This window comes from Acanthaster planci, linkage group LG16 (genome assembly GCF_054643075.1).
Source record: "Acanthaster planci isolate LZ-2023a linkage group LG16, COTS_SCS, whole genome shotgun sequence".
Lineage (NCBI taxonomy): Eukaryota > Metazoa > Echinodermata > Asteroidea > Valvatida > Acanthasteridae > Acanthaster > Acanthaster planci.
Window position 1 is genome coordinate 10555766 of NC_141792.1, and position 20041 is coordinate 10575806.

The following is a 20041-nucleotide window of genomic DNA, read 5'->3' on the forward strand; positions in this document are numbered from 1 at the left end:
CTCCGCGCTGAAACATAGTTCATGTTAAAGTAGTGTTATTGGCCTGACAAAACCCTACATTTTCAGTATCCTTATCGGACATCGACAGGGCTAGCCGCACACGGTAAACCTCAGCTAGCTACCGGTCCCTAAGGTTGCAGGTCCAAAAGTGCCTGCGCGGATCAAATCACGATTTGTACACTTTCAAATTCTCTGCTATGAGAGCCTTTGTGGCATGTGGACTGGGTGGTTTGTTAAAAAGTGGATGAAATGCAGGGGCAGGACTGTCAACTTGTATTTCTGAAAGTATCAGACCGAACGGGGCCCTCCAAACTGCTCTATTTTGCCATGGAGTGTAGGTATCAATTTCCAAATGGCAATGGGCCCCCTGACTGTTTTTAGGGGTGATTGTCTCGGGAGAGAAATATCTCCAAAAGTCAAAAGCCACTGAAAGTCGAAAGGAATATGAAAGATGAGGAAGTGAGTTTTAATTTGATATGTGTCCTGAACACCTGTGAAACTTGTATTTTCCGGATTTTTTGAAGTGGGGGATATTTATCACTGTTGTCTATGGCAACTGATTTACTGGTCTGGACCCATATATGATCAGGACGGGGACCAGTCCACCTGTTCTGGCGCGTGGCGACGAGCGAACGGGCTGGTACGCATAAAAAGAGGGATCTCTGACAATGAATCGCATAAGTTATGAGCCATAGTAATTGCACAGACAGTAGGCTTGTCGGCTCGCAGCACTGCGAACGGCGTCTTGGACCAAAGACTACTATGAATTGAGGCCTTCCTCTCCCCTGCACTTAAGAATGATGCATCCTCCTAAGGAGGCATTGGTTTCGCCCGAAACTGAGGTAAGAATCCATTCTTGGGTTGAATAACTCTCATCTTCAAGCATAATAACGAAAAAAGAGAAATCTGAACTCGAAGAACTCGACTAGCACAGAACCGTGATTCCACGTCCAGTGTTCGAGTGCTGTTTACAACGTAGAAGGTGGCATCCCACGACGACAGTTTAATACTGTGGTGAAGGTTCTACACATGAACCTGTCTGCTGAAACTGCCTGAGGCGACATGTTCTGAGCCATGACTGACTTTTAGCAGACAACTTACTTGTCTGTCTAAAGATTGTTCCAGTTCGCTTTACTCACTAGGTTGGGTTATGGGAATATAAATCCAATGTGATTATTCAGACTATGGTGATGAAAAGGGGGCCAGCTTAACAAGAGTAATACAAGACTGCCCGCAGAGCTTTGGAAAAAGGCAGTGAAGTCGGACAATAGTCTTTTTCAGGCAGATAAGATGAGTTCATTTCGTTGTTTTGTTGCTGCCCATGGGACAAGACAGTGTGGAATCTAAATCGAGGCGGGGCGTGTCACGCTGAGGGGCTACCAAAGATGGATCGAAAAACAATTTTTTTTTTCATGTAACCTTTTGTGACCTGCACGTGGGGTACACTTCATTTTGAGGTTGTTTACACACTTTTGGACAGACAGACACCGAAAAAACAAGATTTTCTCTCATTAGCCATCCCCCGCATCCGCTCTTTCGTACAAAAGAAGGCCTATTCAATCTCCCCAATTTAAATGACAGACGCATGTGTACTTTTTGCCATCTGGCAAAGGCCTACTCGTGTCACCAGGCTTCATGCAGCAGGTGGGGTTGGAAGAACACCAACCCCGTGCCATTGCCTGTGGCGACTTGTTTTTTTGCGCAGCACTTTGGCTGGGAGCGTTGGCATCACAGTGTCCTCATAAGAGGGAAATACGAGACACTGGAACCCACGAAGCAAATCTTTCCTGGAGGCCATCACGTAAAGTAATTGTATAAACGTGCAAGGTTGCGTGTCAAACAGCGTCGAAAGTGTGCGACAGCCGAATTGGTACTTGTGTATGCGCATATAATATGTGTTGGTTTTTGCGTGTGCTTTCGGCGTTGCTCTAGGATAACATAAAATAGCAGCCGGAAAATGGACAGATTGTACAAATGAAAGAAACGAAATCTACAAGTAAAAGAAAAAGAAAGATGAGTATCAATGCTATACTGTATGTGTATATGTGTACAATCACAATTGCTTTGTATAGGAGTTCATCGTATACGATGCACCATGGCATTTCGGCTCATAACTGTCCAAAATTGACGCGTTTCTGAATTTGAAAGGCCCATTCTGGTACAGAAAAAAACTAACGATCTTGACAATCTTGCGGGATTTCTCTCATTTCCTTATTCTTTTACTAATACTGACAAAATGCAACAACGATCCATCAAAGCACAAAGATAAAGGAAAGAAGAAACTCCAAGTTTTAAATGTGTTGCGGCTCACCGTTGTTATGCCATGTATATCGCGCGCGCCGCATTTGTGAGTGCATGCTACGCGCTCTCTTAGGTGAAAGTGAAGAAATGCACTCTTAACTATTTTGTCTTTGTGCAGGTTTTTTTAATTTCAGGTTATTTGGGCCAATGACACAAAGTCATTTTTTTTAGAACAGCCGGTAAGGGGAAAAGGGGGGGGGGTCGGGGAACAATGCCTTGGCTGTGCTTCCATAGGGAATTGTACAAAGACTCCTTCAATAAGATTGACTGCGTTATGTAGCAGCTGATCCGCTGATCTCAAGGTCACAAGAGATCATTTGCTGCAGCACGTGTTTCTTGCATTACGGGTGTTGTAAGTACAACTTTCATCGGAGGAACTCTATCGCAACTATTACTTGGAATTACTAACGTTAGATATAGACATTGCACCTCAGTAGTGACAAAACGAGTGTTTGTGCCCATTCCGTGTCAATTTCCTCAGACTAAGTTAGAAAGCTGTTATCATGTCACGTTATCCAAAATAGACTTCCGTGGGTATTCCCTTTAACTTGCGGGAACTGTCTATTGTTTCAAAACCGTCCTCAGCCATCATGAATAAAAGTTATTTCAGCGATGCTAACTGTTTGTGAACTACACAATAGCATACGGCATCAAAGGAACACATTTGTCAATCTGGAGGACATGGATGAAGCTTAAGAGAATGAACATATTTACTGGGTCCAGTAGATATCGTCAGAACGTCAGTCGATTTTTTTTACATGAGGTGCAGTACACAAGAGCAATCCGTAAGCCCCGCTCATTAGAGGCACGAAGTGTTCTACAATGATAAACTATGTCTCTCAGCCGCGCGCATCTTTAATACGCGCTTGCACGTATGTTGGACTTTTGTAAACGTGTGTAGGACATAAAACACTGCTGTGATTGGTCGAGGCCTGATGGTCAGGTCTATTCATATTCACATTTTAAAACATTCTCATTCGTGGTAATTGTTATGTTCTTACGTGTAGTGTTTGGCGTGTTGTTGAAACATTTGGTTTTATTGTACATTTTGAAGCGTATGTTTTTTGAGTAATAAACTCGACATTTCTTTCCTGTGTTAAACCAAACTGGTTACTGCAAATATTCTTTAATGTGTTGATGGTTGTTATGAAAATCAGAAAAAGACCTTACTCCATTTTTTTTTTGTGTAAAGATTTGAGCCGCAGAAAAATGTAATGTACGTTATTTATGACGGCTTCTTTTCATTTTAACGAGAAAACTAGGCTTGAAGACAAAACAGCTTTCTTTGTACTCAAGTGAGTTCCGTGAGTTCACGGAAATTGGTATTCAATACTTCATCATTCACAGAAAGACAATAGAATGCTACAATCATGGTGTACCTTATATGAAATATGTCGGTGGCAGCCTGTTGAAATGATCGAAGTGATATCGTTTGGGGATTTTTTGTGATACAAGTGTGGAAACACCCGAGAAGACCTACACCGACGACCCCTGGGGACAAAAGTTATACGCCTTAGGTCTTCAACATGAGACAAAAACTAAAAACAGACTAACGTAATCCAGCGTGTATATAATTCCTGCCCTGCATGTCCCTGTTAAAGGTCGTCGCTAGCCGTGTAGGCCTACATTTCTCAAAGATCTTTCCATTGAAAACTGCCTGGTTTCAAATTTAACTCAATTAATGTAAAAAATCCTTTTCATGTCGATCCAAACTGGATCGTGTAAAAATTTATGGCTAAACTCCCCGCATGTTTACAAACGGTATTCAAAAATAGCCTCAGATAGCCTTTAGTAATGCGTTAAATGTATTATTAATAAAACACAAACCATGTGTAGATCGGGAAAGGATTTGAACCCGGACCGCAGAGGAGAGAAGCACTATAGTATACGCCAACTTGACTCCCCAAGTCAGGTTGGCGTAGTGTCTGAAATGTTTCACAATCCTTAATTTCTAATAAACGTATAAAAAAACGAAACTCCTTCATTTGTGCTTATTTATAACATTATGAGGAGTGACTGGCCATCCTTTCAAAAAATGAGGCTAGGCAACTGTTTCCATCTCTCACCTCAACGGCTAGGGTTCATTTTCACTCCGTCGTTCATTATAGATGGATCGAGTCACACAGGATAGCCGAACTGATTCTAACGCCCAGCTGGTTGTGGGGGTTGGTGTGACTTCCAAGAGGCTCTGCAAGAACCTTCTGATTTTGACAGGTATACTGGCGACAGCAACCGTCGCCCTGACAGTCACCACCGGTGAGTCGTCGTAATAACGGTAGCTTAGCCAACTTAGCCAATTCTAAACCATATCTTGAATTCCATCTTTGGAGATTCTTTATGAACATTGGTCCATTTGTCTGTGAGAAGGACAATACATTCTACCCCAGGGGGTTAAATTGAGGTGTCTCGCCGCATTGAAGAACCTCAGATAATTTCAATACCACTTGAAGCCCCCGTCAAAGACGAACCTGAGTTTGGAAATGGCTGATTCATAGTCTTTGGGGATCACTATAGAAGTTTATTCATCTGACTTTGGTCATTTTTTACCAACACACCGAACTTTGTCAACATCCTATAATGTTCGAACGCGTTTTTCATTTTCCACGGACCACTGATGTCTGAATTTTGTTTGGTACAAAGTATTTTTCTGCTGACTCTTTTTTTTTTTACAGTTGTGTTCGTCGTGCAGAGGAACAACATCGCAAACGAATTGAATGAGTTGACAGACACTCCAATTTGCACCACAAAGCAGTGCTATGAATCCGGTATACAGACATAATTTAGATTACATACAAAGTTAGCCTTTTCAGTGAAACTTAATTAGCCGATACTTCCAATGCATTGTTATAATCCCGGTTTTGCATGTATGATCTATTTTGATGTTGATATTTTCTTCCCGATTTTCCTATTAAGTGTCTCCTAGCTATAATCCTCGCTATAACTCTCATGTTTTCAACCACTGGCTCTGGGTAGTTTCAGTTTTAGATCTGAAAAGAAGCCCTTGGACATTAACTCGGCGCAGAGGTTTTGGACCTTGGAAGGCATTCGTAAAAACAAAAAAAAATTACCAACCAACCGACCGACCGACCAACCAACCAACCAACCAACCAAACCAAACCAAACCAAACCCACACAAACAACTCCCTCCCCAAAAGCTATGGAGCCAGATACATGTATTACTTTAAGGATTCCAGGTCGAGTTTCGGGGTACGTATAAAAAAATAAGTTAAACTTTGTGTACTGATTCAGTTCTTGGCAGAAATTTACAGAGAACCTTTTAACGAACATACATGTTGGCTTGAGGTCATGCATTAAAGCCCGATTAACGTGCTTCTTTAATGGACTCAGAATGTTCATTTTCATGCAGTACTCACAAAGTTTTTCTTTATTTGTTCAGCTTACGTTTACTTGAGCAGTATGGATCCGAACATGAATCCCTGTGACAATTTTTTCGAATACGCTTGCGGTGGCTGGAACGAGCGCTACACAGTTCCAGACGACCTGACCAGTTTCTCTGTCTTTGATCTAGTCGAAGACAATCTTGAAAGCAAACTGAAAGGTGAGTAGCTGTGGAACAGTTCACCAATGGGACAACGTACTCTCGATTCAATACGGGCGTTTCACAATAGTGCGCTTCCAAGAGTTTACAACGCGTTGGCCAATCACAATGCGCGAAATCTGTCAACCCAATGCGCGTTTGGAAATAATCGACAACGGCCGTTTTCCAATACTCAACTTCGGCTCCGTCTCAAGCGTCAACTGTTTTTTACTACCTGACTTCGAAGCTGTAAGCGGCTTAATTGGTCTAATAGTGCCACAAAACATCAAATGAGATGCAAGAGAACCAAAAACTTACAGTAATTCAATTTAATGTAAACGCTTCAGGCCCAAAATCGGGGATTGGTTTTGGGGATGAAGCCCGAGACGGAGACGAAGTTAAGTATTGGAAAACGGCCCATTTCTGCACGTTGTGAATGGCCAACCCGTTGCAAACTCTTGGAGGCGCACTATTTTGAATCGCCCGTTGGTAACAGTTATTGTAGGTAGGTGCATTTTTGGTGACCAAGTTCATATTTTTCGCTTTTTACACTATTTTCATCGTTGGTACTGTCATCTCCGCTCTCAATGTCATTAACATTCACACAGCAGGTGTCATAATCAGCCATAATTAATCGGGCATTGCTATCAACGTTTAAGCCAGATTGCTGTCGTAGCAATTACCATGGATATTTAATATTGTTACTGCCGCTGTACCTATTGAAGCAGTGTTTGGGAGTCCGAACTTGTTTGTATAACCTTCCATCACTTCAGTCCCATTGGTAATTTACGATTTCAATTTTTATGAAATTGAGTTTTGTTTAAACAGTCTGGTATGTAAAAACTAAATAAACATTGCTATTGATGTCAAAAGCACGGGTTAAAGTCCTCCTCCATATCAGGCAAACTGAAAACGAAAGTCGTCGGGAGCATCCAATAGAAGCGTGTTTTGATGACGTCACACTACGGCTCTACAATTATATGACTGAATCATTATTTCGGGGCGAACAATGAGAGAGATTTGCTTATCTGTCGACAATGTTGATCAACAATGGATCGTATGATAAGGTTGGACCGTCCCAATTTGAACCGGAGTAAGTTCTGATGAATTTCAGAAAGTTGGCCGTGACCATTTGCGCAGAATGACATCTAACTTACTTTAACCGTTTTTTCTCTATTCTTGTGCTATAAAACTTCTATCACACCTGCAAAGTTAAGAAACTCTGGGTCGAGGAGAGCCGTATTATGACATCATGAAATCGCCAGATTTGTTTGCTACATCGACGCATTTACTTTACTCTGAGCATTCTCCTGCGGAACCGAACTCCCAAAATGACGATTTTTTATAGGCCTAAATGCCACGAGTAGCTGCCACGTTAATCATGATGTGGGTAACAATGACCAATTCCCTATTAAATGACCCTTTTACGTTAAAGAAATTCAATTGTTCTTCAATACTTCACAAGACCAACACAAGACCTCCAGTCTGAATTCAGGGCACAAGCTATTCAAATGAACTGCAACAAAGGCATTGATCCTTTGTCATTGTTCACCCTGTTACTTGTAACTGGTCTTGTCCATGGTCTAGTGCATGGTCTTGTGTCTGGTCTTGTAATGGTCTCGACTACAACACTGCCCTCCATGTGTTAACTTTTTATTCATACCAGTTCTGTTTGAACAAAGCCCGAGTGATGGCGAGCCCGAGTCGTATCACATCGTTAGGAATGACTACAAGTCTTGTCAGGACATGGGTAAGTCACTGCATTCGGTAGCAAATAAGTTTATGGCTACGACAGAAGCTCTACCAGAGCCATGAAGTATGATATGATAGAGAATTTATCTTGCACACAGATCCTAAAGTCTTACCCCACTGATGGTGAACTCCAAGTATAAAGGCCCCTCAATTACCCTTACAGTCTGTTTGACAAGTCGCCTTTCATCTTACTTCCTCATCCCCCAACAGACGCCATCAACGAGCTTGGGGCAAAACCTCTGACTGACCTGCTCACATCGCTCGGCGGTTGGCCTGTCCTCGGAGACAACCCGGCGGGCGGGAACTGGAACCAGTCCGCATTCGACTTTGAGAAGCTGTGGGCCGACATTAGGGGCAAATACGGCGTAGAAATGATCGTTTCCACAGGCGTATCGTCCAATCCCAATGACACAGCCAAGTATAAGCTGGCTGTGAGCTATGAAGGATATGTACTTTTGCGATCTTATTTATTTTTTTTTGGGGGGGGGTGAGAAGTTCTTATTCTTGGCAGCCTAGATGGAGTATTACTGGATAACGCGGGGAAATGCTGGATCTCAAATTAGGACTTTATATGCGTCTTTATCCATTTTATAATTAGCCTGAATACGTATGTTTGAATAGAGGAAAAGCGTATTGTTGTAAACTATTGATTTAATCCTTCGATTATAATCAATGAAAACTATATAGTCTACCAGCTATTGATTTAACCCTTCGATTATAATCAATGATAACTATACAGTCTACAGCTATTTATTTAACCCTTCGATTATAATCTCTGAAAACTATACAGGCTACCATAAAAGTGATTTTTTGTCTCATTGTTGTAGAAATTTCCAATTATTTTTTAGGCATACACACCACGCTTCGTGGTTCCTCGGACCAAGATCGAAAACACACATTTGCGAGAGGTCAAGAGTTTGGTAAGGGGACCCGTTATGGTAGATTTGTCTCCTTTAGAGTTCTCATTCTTTTCATAGTAGGCACATACTTTAATCAAGTTAGTAGTAATTTGCATGGTCTTGAAATATGCCGATTCAAGACGTGTCCACGGTTTCGCACATTGCCATTAGTAAGATTATATAAGGTCCCGCTATTAACTTTATTGGCACCCGGCGTACATACAAGCCTCAGCAGTGACGAAAAAGCCCAACGGGTCAACGTAACTGTCATCATTGGGTGCGTTCGATTATTCAAACGGGAAATAGGTGATAGGGAATAGTGATTGTTGTTGTTGTGTGAGCCGAGTCAAACAAGCGAGGCAGTGGGGATGATTTACTTGTATAAGTAATACCTGGTGCTTATCTCACGCCAAATGCGTGCCGACAAGTATGCCAGTCAGAACTGCGATCTCTCTCGTTAATTCATGGGCTTTCTAGATGTTACATGACACTTTTTCCTCGACAGATTTACCAAAGCGGCGAGCCTGATGACTACGGGGTGAAGATACTCTTGGAAGAGCGGTATTCCAAAGTAAGCCTACTAGGAAGAGCATGGGCGGAGATTTCTTGTCACGTGTGTCTAGAGGGGGGGGGTGATTTCAGCTCAGCGCATAGTCAGTAATTAAAAAAAAATTGGGGGTGGGGGATAATTATATTTCAGGTCAAAAAGTGGGAGGTAACCTCCTTCCCCCGGGATTTCCGCCCATGAAAGAGATGCTTGCGTGGACACCCCTCCCCCAGATGGATCTATTTTTCAACAGGTGTGGTTCTGATAAGAACCAGTGAGTGTGAATTGGACTTTTCGACCAGTTTGCTCCGGTCGTCGTCCTAAGAGATCCATCCGCATGGTGTCCGCGCAAGCCCTTTCCTATGTCTATTGTCCACCATGCACAGCTTCAAATTTTACCTGAGTAAGGCAATTGTTTCCCAAACCGTTTAAACAGTATTTGTTCCAATGTAGGGAGCTAATTGCTATCAAAATTTCATTGGGAAACGAGAGGCCGTGGATAATAATCGATTGGCTTTTTAAGATGGAATTTCAGGCTATTCGTGGTGAAGGACAGCAACAGGTGGAAAGGCTTGCGGTAGCACCGTTCGAAGCAAAGAACTGGAAATATACTCAACGTTTCGGACTGCGTGCTCAATCCGTCGTCAGTCTATATTCCTCCGCATGGTGGTACCGCAAGCCTTTCCACCCGTAGCTTTTTAACGTTAAGTTAGTTTGAGACGGATATTGAAATACAACTGCAGCCCTAGGATCCAAACTTATTGTCGAGGATGCGGCAGAGGGAATTTTTATAAAAGATTTTGAATGTGCCTTAAAGAAAAATAGGCCTGCTATTTCGGTCTTTGTTGGTACTGAATACGGGTGTATGGTACGCACTGACATAGGATATGGTAGTAACTGTTGAAGAATGTGTCGGACACAACCTTTACCCAGCAATACCTTAAAATCAGCGGCTACTTTAAATCGACTTAGGTCTTAACATTATTCATCTTATCACGTTTTCAGAAGAGGCAAGCATACTTTCAGTACCTGGTCGACATTGCTGTGGCACTTGGAGCAAACGAGACAGTTGCAACGCAAGACATGAAGGACCTCATCGAGTTTGAAACAACTATGGCAAATGTATTTATTGTTCCTCGATATAGTACAAGACAGAACCTATACAAAAATATAGTTATATAAGTTTGGCCTTGTATCTTACAAGCTGCAACATTGGGGCCAAAAAGGAAAAACACGATCTACTGTGTTACAGTACTTAAAAGCCTTGTGCATGGAGATGATGAGCTAAAAATTATATAGAATGTTTTGAAGTTACTTTTTTGGCTACGACGGTACTTGGAACGATAGGCATTGTGTATGTGGTCACTTTCATCACAATATGAATGGGCCATTGGTGATAGTCTTACAAACTGCAACATTGGGGCTTAATAATGCTTTACAGTACGTGAAGGCATTGTGCTCAGAGATGCCTGAGCTTTGCAGTCATTTTTCTTTTAATGAAGAGAAGGTATTTTGCGCAATGGGCAGTTCATGTAGTCACGTCCATCACTTTATGAATGGACCATTCGTGCCGGTAGTTAGCACCAGCACTAAATTTGAATTCCATTTTGTGTTACTGTTTCTACAGTTCAGTACTCTACATCCAGACGAGAGCCGGGTCGAAACTACTCTAGGAGAAATCGGACTGGATGAGGTATAGCTACCCACCAAAACTTTGAATCTGTTGCCAAGTTGGCCTTTAATTCATGAGAAAAATCAGTAGATACATTGGCCAAGCCATACCGGAATGACTCAAGTAATATTTAGGTCAGGCTATAGTGGCTTAATCGCCAAATTCTTCAGAAATGTGTTTTGCATATTTGAAATTCGACCTAGCTGAACCTATCTAAATTCGTAGAAAACTATGATTTGTATTCTAGATCGACTGGGTGCGCTTTTACGATCTGATGTTGCCAGCAAGTGTCAAACCTGGTGTTTCTGTGGACGAACCCATCGTCAATAACAAACCTAGCTACATTTCCAACGTCACATTGTGGCTCGTAAATCAAGACGCAAGGTGGGAGGACTAAAATGAATTCACAATATGAAAAATGCACCCACGTAATGTCGTGTCACCACTTTACCAACCTGGTTTATCAACGAAAGCTAATTACTATTATATTTTTATAACGGAGTGATTCATACCACCGTTATCGTATGCATAATTAATCTTAAGCAATAAAGCGTTACATGCACTTAACTAAACTTAACACTATCAATAATTATCTACTCTTTTAGAGTCAAGGCCAACTACATGATATGGCGGCTTGTTAGCCAAATGATTCCCTTCATGAACGAGACGTTCCTGGCCATCCAACAGAAACACCAGGAGACTGTCGACGGCACCACTGCTCCAACAGCCCGCTGGAAGACGTGCGTCTCCAACGCCAATGACCACTACAAGTTTATCAGCGGCAGGATGTACGTGGATAATTACTTTCCTGGGGACGCAAAGCAGAAGGTACGGAATAACAGATATCCCGGGGGAGGGGGATATCCCCCCCACACTCTTTTTGTCCTGGGGTATTAACAGTGTAATCACCCCGCCCATTTTTCAAGTCACTGTGCGCACCCCTGGCCTGCACCACCGGCATTTGCCAGCGTTACGATCTTACCTGATATGGAGGCGATGCTGAGCTTACAGAAATTATCGCCCCCCCCCACACACATGACAAGAAATCTGTGGTCATGGTAATAAATGTACAGCAATAACGTACAACAGTTCTTAGACTAAAAGTTATGGCTTACTCTAAGGCTGAAATAAATCTCTTTAGAGGCCTACAGAAGACCTACATGCAGTCAACTGACGTACTGATGTCAGTTTACAATGACTCTCGAGGCCATCACATGCAACTTGTGATCTGGAAAAGAAAACTATATTTGTAGCAGTACATGGATGTACATATGTTTCCTTGTAATTTTAACTTAAGACATTTCTTTTATTAAAATTTTGTTTTGGAAGGCCCTAGATATGATTCGCAATCTGCGGACGGCTTTCAAGTCCATGCTGACCACGAATGACTGGCTCCAAGAGGAAGATAAGCCCAAAGCTGCTGAAAAGGTTCGTGCAAATGTCATAAACGTCAGGTCAGTGGTCAAAGTTTTGCATGAAAATCGAACACCGATCCCTGAACCTAAATAGCTTTGCAACAAATGTATTCATTTCAATTTTAGTCACCTATTTATATAAATTACTAAGGTAAGTCTTTGTGTGACACATAAAGCAATGTATTATACAAAAATCTAGATCCCTGTAATCAGTTGGAAAAACGAAAGTCGATTTGATATCAGAAATACTGTCAGGATGGTGCTGTAAACACTAGAATGCCATACCTTACACTTGAAAAGTCAGACTAGTTGCTGTTCAGAAACATCAAAGGTATGACTACTTAACTTTCCACTGATCGTATTTGTCTCAGTTCGATGTATTGTACAGACCTATAGCATCTGCAAATTGTTAACCTTTCCTTTGACCTTCAGGCAGATGTGATGACCTTTGAAATTGGCTACCCGGAGTGGATAAAGGACAACGCTAAACTTGACGAGGAGTACGCTGGTGTATGTAGGACATAATCATGATATCGTGACATATGCTAAGAGAACATCCATATCGAATAACAGCGTTGTAGTATCCATATGTTATTTGTCATTACTTTACGTACGGCGATAGAATCCCTTGAGAAGTGGTCAAGGATATCAACTTTAATATCTAAAGCCTATGATTCGGCAAGAGTTCTGATACATATATCCCAGGAAAAATGCTTCTCTGAAAACAGTGTTCTGTATGCTCTTCTTTACTTAAAACACCATGCAGTATCACGATGTGAGAGCACTATACCTGCAACTTCTTGAGACAAATAATTACAATGCAGGGCATGGTCATTAAGGTAATAAAGCATTGTATAGACAATATCTTGATTTCCTAGCTAACTACCGTGGACGACAAGTATTTCCAAAACAACCTGAAGTACCGTGAATGGAATTCCCAGGCCCGATTGGCACTCCTACGGGAGGATGTGGACACTGAAACCTCACTGTGAGCATGTGGTACCATTTTGCAAGGAATAAGATTTGTCAGTGTTTAAAAAAGGACAAGAGTAATCGCTAAATAAAAAACACATGAGAATATGTTGCAAGGAAACTTGAACGCCTCTTTAACGTGCCTTGGACAAGCCTGTTTGCGTAGGCTACGAGCACTTCAAAGTTGTTTCTGGTATTAAACACTCGATTGTATTCTGTTTCAAGGTGGCAGGTTGGACTAGCTGTTGTCAATGCTTTCTACTATCTCGGCAAAAATGGAATGAGTAAGCTGTGTTCTTTGAATCTCATTAATAAATCTCTGCCATCCTCTGCACAAGCCATTATCATGGCAAAAAGCTTTAACCGATCGATCAGGAAATGCGATTCAACACCAACGAGCTGTTTATTGGCCAATACCTAAAACCTGCGAAATTGCAAAGTAATATAGCTGTGTAACCAGGTCGGTCACGTATCTAGCAGTTATTGTCATACCCACTTACCAACTGGCCATTCACTCCACTGTCACCAACTGTCCTGCCCTGCCATACATTTAAACAATTCAAACAAGCACCAAATCTACCAGCCAGTCATCCGACTCACAACGCTGATACCCACCAATTTCACGTTCTTGAACGTCTGTTTTCTAGTATTTCCGGCAGGCATCCTCCAACCACCTTTCTACCATAAGGATCTTCCCTGGTGAGTTCTACCATCTGGGCCTTCCAACAATATGAGTTTGTTATTTGTTACCATGCAGGAATCTTTTGGAACTGACGTCTGTAAATCTGTTATCAACTTGGCCAAAACAATGGAAAAACAACAACAATAAAGCTTGGAATCCAAGTTGCCATGCATTTTCAAGTTGCTGGAATGTGTTGTATTGTTTCTGCAGTGTTGGCCCCATGGAGCTGGGGTAAACTCCATCAAGAACTCGGCTGTAACAGGCCTGATTTTTTTTAAATCTAGAATGCATGTACAAAAACCTTCTTAACATTACAAATGATAAATTTGAACTCAATCACACGTTACGGTCATTGAATTAATGGCTAATTGCGCGCCAGTATGCGTGCATTCAGCACCGCAGTGGAAAAAAGTATACATTTTTGGCTGAGTGAGAATTATGTGTTCGATTTTTGCCAATTTGGTGTCCAAATGACTGCAAAGAGCTAATCTTAAAACTCTTAAAGTCTCAGCTCCTCAAAAATTTGCACTTAAGCGATATTGGAAAACAGTCGAGGGGGGATATTACGCCTTCGACTTTTTTTAAGGTTACAGAATTTATCGATACGACTTCTGTAAATCTGAAAGTGTAATCAAGGCTGTTGAGCAAAATTACTGTAAAAAAACTTCAGAAGCCTACTATCCAAGTCTAATACCCAGCATCTTACTTATTTCTACGCGAATGCCAAAGAATGACAAAGTGACGCCAGGATGCCTACCCAGTTAATTTATTCACTCAACTTCGCGTAAAGTGAAGTTGCTGAAACTGATATTAAAATTAAAGTGAATGTTTTTGAGTAAAAGTCTAAACACGAATACACATGAATTAAATCCCAGTAGACACAAAGTACAATTTAAATGTTCATAATAAATATGTTTATAATAAATACACAGGTATCCATATAAATCTAGGAAACTGACAATCACTAGGTGCTATGAGGATGATAAGCTGTGGTATCAAAGCAAATATAATGATGTCTTCCACTGTCATTTCCAAATTACATAAGTGTCAATATGGAAGAATATAAACCTGATAAGGTATAGAAAGTTTACCAAGGCTTACAGAGGTGTTCTGGTGCTAAAACATCAAATTAACGAGACTAAACGCCAGGAAACGTATCTAATGCAACTGGCAAATGGTAATCCAAAATACAAGCGGTTAGGTGGACAAGCATCCATGTGGAAATGCTCCGAAACGTGATAGAATAAGTAAGCAAATATTAAATGGATCACGCAGTAATATTGCAAATCCAACTTCTTATAACACTCAATTGTCTCTAAGCCGATAAAAGACTTTACACCACCGCGAAATGAGAGTGAAACATACAATCTTCACAGCTTTCGGTGACACAACGAAGATCGTGAAGCGGTTGATGAAATTTCCTGGACTGGATATTCAGTATGCGAATGTGATAAAGGCTTGTTGCGACACCGTTGGATTAAAAACTCCTTTTAACCTGGAATTCTATACGTAAATTGTGTGATGATTATTTTAAGAGAATAAAGAAACATACTACCTAGCTTTATACTATGCAAATTAAACTGATGGGAAGGGCTCAAAGAAATTAATTTTTTTTGGCCACGATAACACAGCGTTTTCCAAATTTTCTGTTTAGGTATTCCAATTACGGCGGTATAGGTAGCGTCATTGGACACGAGATCACACATGGTTTTGATAACGATGGTGAGTTATCGCCATGCAAGGCGAAAGAAGATTATGGATGTCTGAATAAATCACGGGTAAAACGTCCGAATTCGAAGCATACGTGAGCTTTATGTTGCTTCTGGGAGTCATTTCCTTCTTCACTAATATACTAAAAGGGGAAAGAGATACTTGTTAAATTATGCTTTTCTTATAAACCATTTTTAAATTTTAGTAATACATTGGCGTAATTACAACGCACTTTCGCAGGAACTGATTCTATATATGCATGATTAATTAACGGGAGAATGCTCCGGAGGACTCATGCAAAATTTCGTGTCTTTCTTGTTCTTGTTACAGGAAGAATGTTCGACAAAGACGGCATCCTTAGGCAGTGGTGGACTCAGGAATCCATTGACAATTTCAAAGAGAAAGCCCAGTGCATGATCGATCAATACTCCGGCTTTGTTATGCCAGAAAATGGCAGACACGTAAGCTTTGAATTGTGGATTATCTTTCCCGGTTTTTTTTCCAATTGCATTCCATTTTGCGAAATTATGCCTGCCCATCAAGACCCTCTTTGCCATGACAAAACAGCCTCTTTGTTATCCAATGATTTGAATGAGAGCGACAGTTTCTGCACCTAGGAGAAAAAATTAGTAAAAAGACGCAAATCTGCTACTTTTTACAGCTAAACGGTACAAAAACGCAAGGTGAAAACATCGCTGACGCCGGAGGACTCAGAGAGGCGTATAAGGTATCACCACAAATGCACAGCACACACATACATGTACATCAACATTACATGTATAATTTCAAAGCCCAAAGGTATCAATCATGTTTTTTTTTAATTTTGTCGCATTTATATATCTTTTCTTTTCGAAAGGCCTACATGGACAACATTCCTAAAGAGCCTCGACTTCCTGGTGTTGATTTCACCGAGGAGCAGATGTTCTTCCTTTCATATTCTCAGGTAAAGCAAAGACTTTCACGTACTACTGTACGACAATGTTTTACTGTTTTGAATCCTAAATTGAAGGAGAAGACCCTTCCAGATCTGAAAAGATCTTGTGACGCCATGCATGCTTGTCGGTTGGCAGCGGGACAAACAGCTGCCGAATCGTCTTTCCAATACTTAGCCCACGCTCAACTGTAGCGTGCCGAATCAAAAACTATGCATGCGGTGAATATAGAAGACTGTTCGATTTTCCACATAAATGGCGCTTAAAAAAGAAACAGGTTGGCAATATGCATTTATATGAAGTATTTGAAAGGTCTCGAAAAGGAAATCAGGAAACAGAAACGTTTTCCTCTTTTCTTTAAGCTCTCGTGCAGTGTGTTCAAACCTGAAGGTGTGGATTACTACATCGACTTTGGAGTGCACAGTCCCGACCGATACAGGTTGTTTAATGTCTCCTACGTGATTCTCAGCAATCGAGTCAATTATCCAAACGTTATACAATAATTTTTGCGAGTAAATGAATACAAGGAAAGTAACATGAAGGGACCAAATGTTTTAACTCGGCAAGTGCTGTGTCCTCTCTTGCCAAGCCAGTTACTAGTGTGCTTATAACAAGCAATCTGTTTAATTCTTGTAGAGTCATTGGTCCACTGCAGAACAACGAAGCGTTTCACGCTGCATTCAACTGCCCTGCGGGAAGCTACATGAACCCAGACGTCAAATGCAAAGTCTGGTATTAAGTTCGTTCAGAAAAATACGCCAATGTAACTCAGATTTTTAAAAATTAAAAGAAATATTAATTATTCTTACAACTGCAAAACATTAAACAAAACTAAGAAATAAATGCGTATTTTAGTGACTTGTCCTTCATAACAACTTGATAAATCATTAATTGCATGAGGTGTAAACTCGTATGAGCATTAGAACTAAAGTATAGATACTTCTTGTTCACTCTTATCTTGATCGTCCAATTGCATTATTATAGTTTTGCTTAGTAATGATTAAATTGTTTTAGTTATATCGTAGATATCTCTTATGCAATGTTTCTTATTTTTCTGAGCATAATGCAAAGTAAACATTTGGTTTGCTGGGAATTTGGTGATTACGGGCAATGAGAGTTGTTGCATTCATATTATGAATTGTTCACTGTGTGTCATATTCAAGATACTACACATACTTTAGATGCATAACTCTTCAGGCTAGTTTTGGAAAAGAAGGCAACGTCTTTCGATTTCTAGTTTTACTTGTTCAGAAAATTAAGTAAGTTTAGGAGACGGGGTACTGAGTTATGAATACTGTGGCAGATGTAAAATAGCGCCAATTAATTGTTCTTATAATGCTCCTTTTGCGAATCTCTTTCACTTAGCTGTCTTTAAATACTGATTGATAAAAAGGGACTTTTATTAGTACATTATCTCCACATAGGTGCGGTGTGACACTGGTTTACTATTCTATGGCATGCAAAGTTAACATTTAATCCATGTATTACAGATGTCTCTACTCCTAGACACGCCAAGTTAACATTTATTCCTGGAATAGAGATGTCTCTATTAGGAATAGAGTATGTATCACATGCAGCTACCATAAAACACCGTTGACTACACGGTATGATTTTTTTGGCTTGGTTAAAAGGGTGAGGTCGCCCTTGCTAAGGCACGGTCTCCTACAGTTACTCAGAGGGTTTTAATTAAAATATGTTCAACGAGTTGATTTTCTCTCCGAAATTTTCGATTGACTGCGGTAATATTGTCATTTCATGTCCAGCAGTGGTTACAGATTTTCTTAAAGCAAAATTCTCCTTTTATTTAAATTAATAGTCTTAATGTGTTTTGTTCACTTGATACATATCCTCCTCATTTTACTTTTATTTCAGCATTTTTACTTACTTATATTCATTTGCTAATTTGTAACGCATAATTTTAATTGTCTTTTGTGCTTCTCTTTTTTTAACTCCCCATGTAACCAGTTCATGTCTCAGTTTAAGCTCGGTTTTTACTCTCCCTGTTATTAAAGTAAACATTTTTGAGAGACCCATCACGAGGACAAGAGTTCCAGTCAACTTTTTGGCAACTCCACTCAACTCGAGTCCCAACAGCAAACTCCCTCAACTGGACTGAGTCAACATGTGAGCAGATGACTCGACTCAACTCGAGTGACACAATTCAGTTACTCGTTGGGCTAAAAAACAGTCCGTCTCTGGTCAGACCAATATTCCGGAATTAATGCGGCGACACGGCTTGTATTGTTGATTGTACAGACAATAGCACACCCACATGTTGTCAAATTTTGGAACTAGACCGAACGAACAACTTCGTATCTAAGGTTGTTGTAATTGCTCAACATCGATCTCGTCGGTATCAATCACCCCGAGTAAAAGATCCAGCTACCCGCAAAAATGTTCCCCGAACAGGGCGCTGGGAAGGGCTGTTGGATTTGCATTGTGATTGGCTACATTGTGCACGACCTGCGACCACCAGGTTCTCACTTACTTTCAGCGAAGCGTTAGGCCTATCTAATTTTTTTTTGGATCATCAGTGGTAATGCTTGGGCACGGGTAAAGTTGTTGGTTGTATGATAAAAGCACTGCCTTGGTACAATCACAGTGTGGTAATTTATCTTCTAAGTATCACTGATCACGTGTCTTTTAGCGATGTATTTCAAATCGATGGTTATCTTGATCAATTTTAGATGAACGAACAAAGTGTAGTGAGAATAGTTTCAGCAATGAGGAAGAAAAGAAAAAACTATCAAATTGGTAACCGCTGCTTGTGTAACGTATTAAGCGAGCTCGCGCGCCTGGCAGCGATTTATTCCCACAATGCTCTGCGCGTCGAGCGTCTAGCTTTGACCCCGTATGACGTAATTTCTTTCAATAAAATCTGTGCAAGGCAATCAGCAATTCCCTACGCCCTGTTCAGTGGACTGGTTCCCGTCCTGAATGTAGTCTACAGACATCTTACAAACGTCCTCCGAACGTAGGAACCGGTAGCGGGCAATGAACCTGGTAGAATCCTTCACATAATAATTTCCTTCACTTAAATCTGTGCAACGCCATCAGCCCTTCAAACACTGGGAGACGAGCAAACCACGCGATGCCTGCGCAACGCACAAATCGAGCAGGAGCTGCTTTAATATTGGGCTTTTTCTTCTTTGTTACCGAATTCAAAATAACTTCCTCATAAATTGTCCATTTATCCGCAATTTCATCGCAATAACCACTGATTTGCAATAAATTGGCGTAAAATGATTTATCTGTGAAAATCATTGAAAAGTCAATTACAAAACTGTGATCGACATAGGCTTAGCAAAGGGGAGATAAGGTTAGCGGGTATAGCTTTTCTTTTCTCGCTCTGTACCAATGAGGCCTAGTTTCGAGTCCCGCCTTGACCCGGGCTGTGTGTTGTTGTTTCCAATCCACACTCGCTCTCGGAGGTTTTCTGTGGGTGCTCCGGTTTCCTCCTACCTTTTAAACTGAACCTTCTTCCGTAACTCCTTATAGGTTATGAATAAACATACAGTTATTGACGTAAATAGCCCGAGTAGCTGAAAGCGCCATTAAAGCAAAACAACTGCGACAATTTAGCGAAGATATATAGTACTTGTGTTTAGTTTGCCTCCGCGC

At 40.9% G+C, this 20041-nt stretch overlaps 1 protein-coding gene across 1 annotated transcript; it reads left to right on the plus strand.

Moving 5' to 3' along the window:
- Positions 1–638: 638 nt before the first annotated feature.
- Positions 639–18456, plus strand: LOC147796485 (membrane metallo-endopeptidase-like 1). The gene is made up of 23 exons (XM_087146999.1): positions 639–842; positions 4410–4557; positions 4974–5066; positions 5699–5860; positions 7506–7589; positions 7802–8022; positions 8440–8511; positions 8996–9061; positions 10043–10159; positions 10665–10730; positions 10957–11093; positions 11315–11537; positions 12039–12137; positions 12557–12634; positions 13003–13112; positions 13322–13380; positions 13744–13795; positions 15433–15500; positions 15819–15949; positions 16150–16215; positions 16345–16431; positions 16783–16859; positions 17057–18456. Exons 1-23 carry the CDS (start codon positions 798–800, stop codon positions 17157–17159), a joined length of 2364 nt encoding a protein of 787 aa, XP_087003125.1. The 5' UTR covers positions 639–797; the 3' UTR covers positions 17160–18456.
- Positions 18457–20041: the final 1585 nt, after the last annotated feature.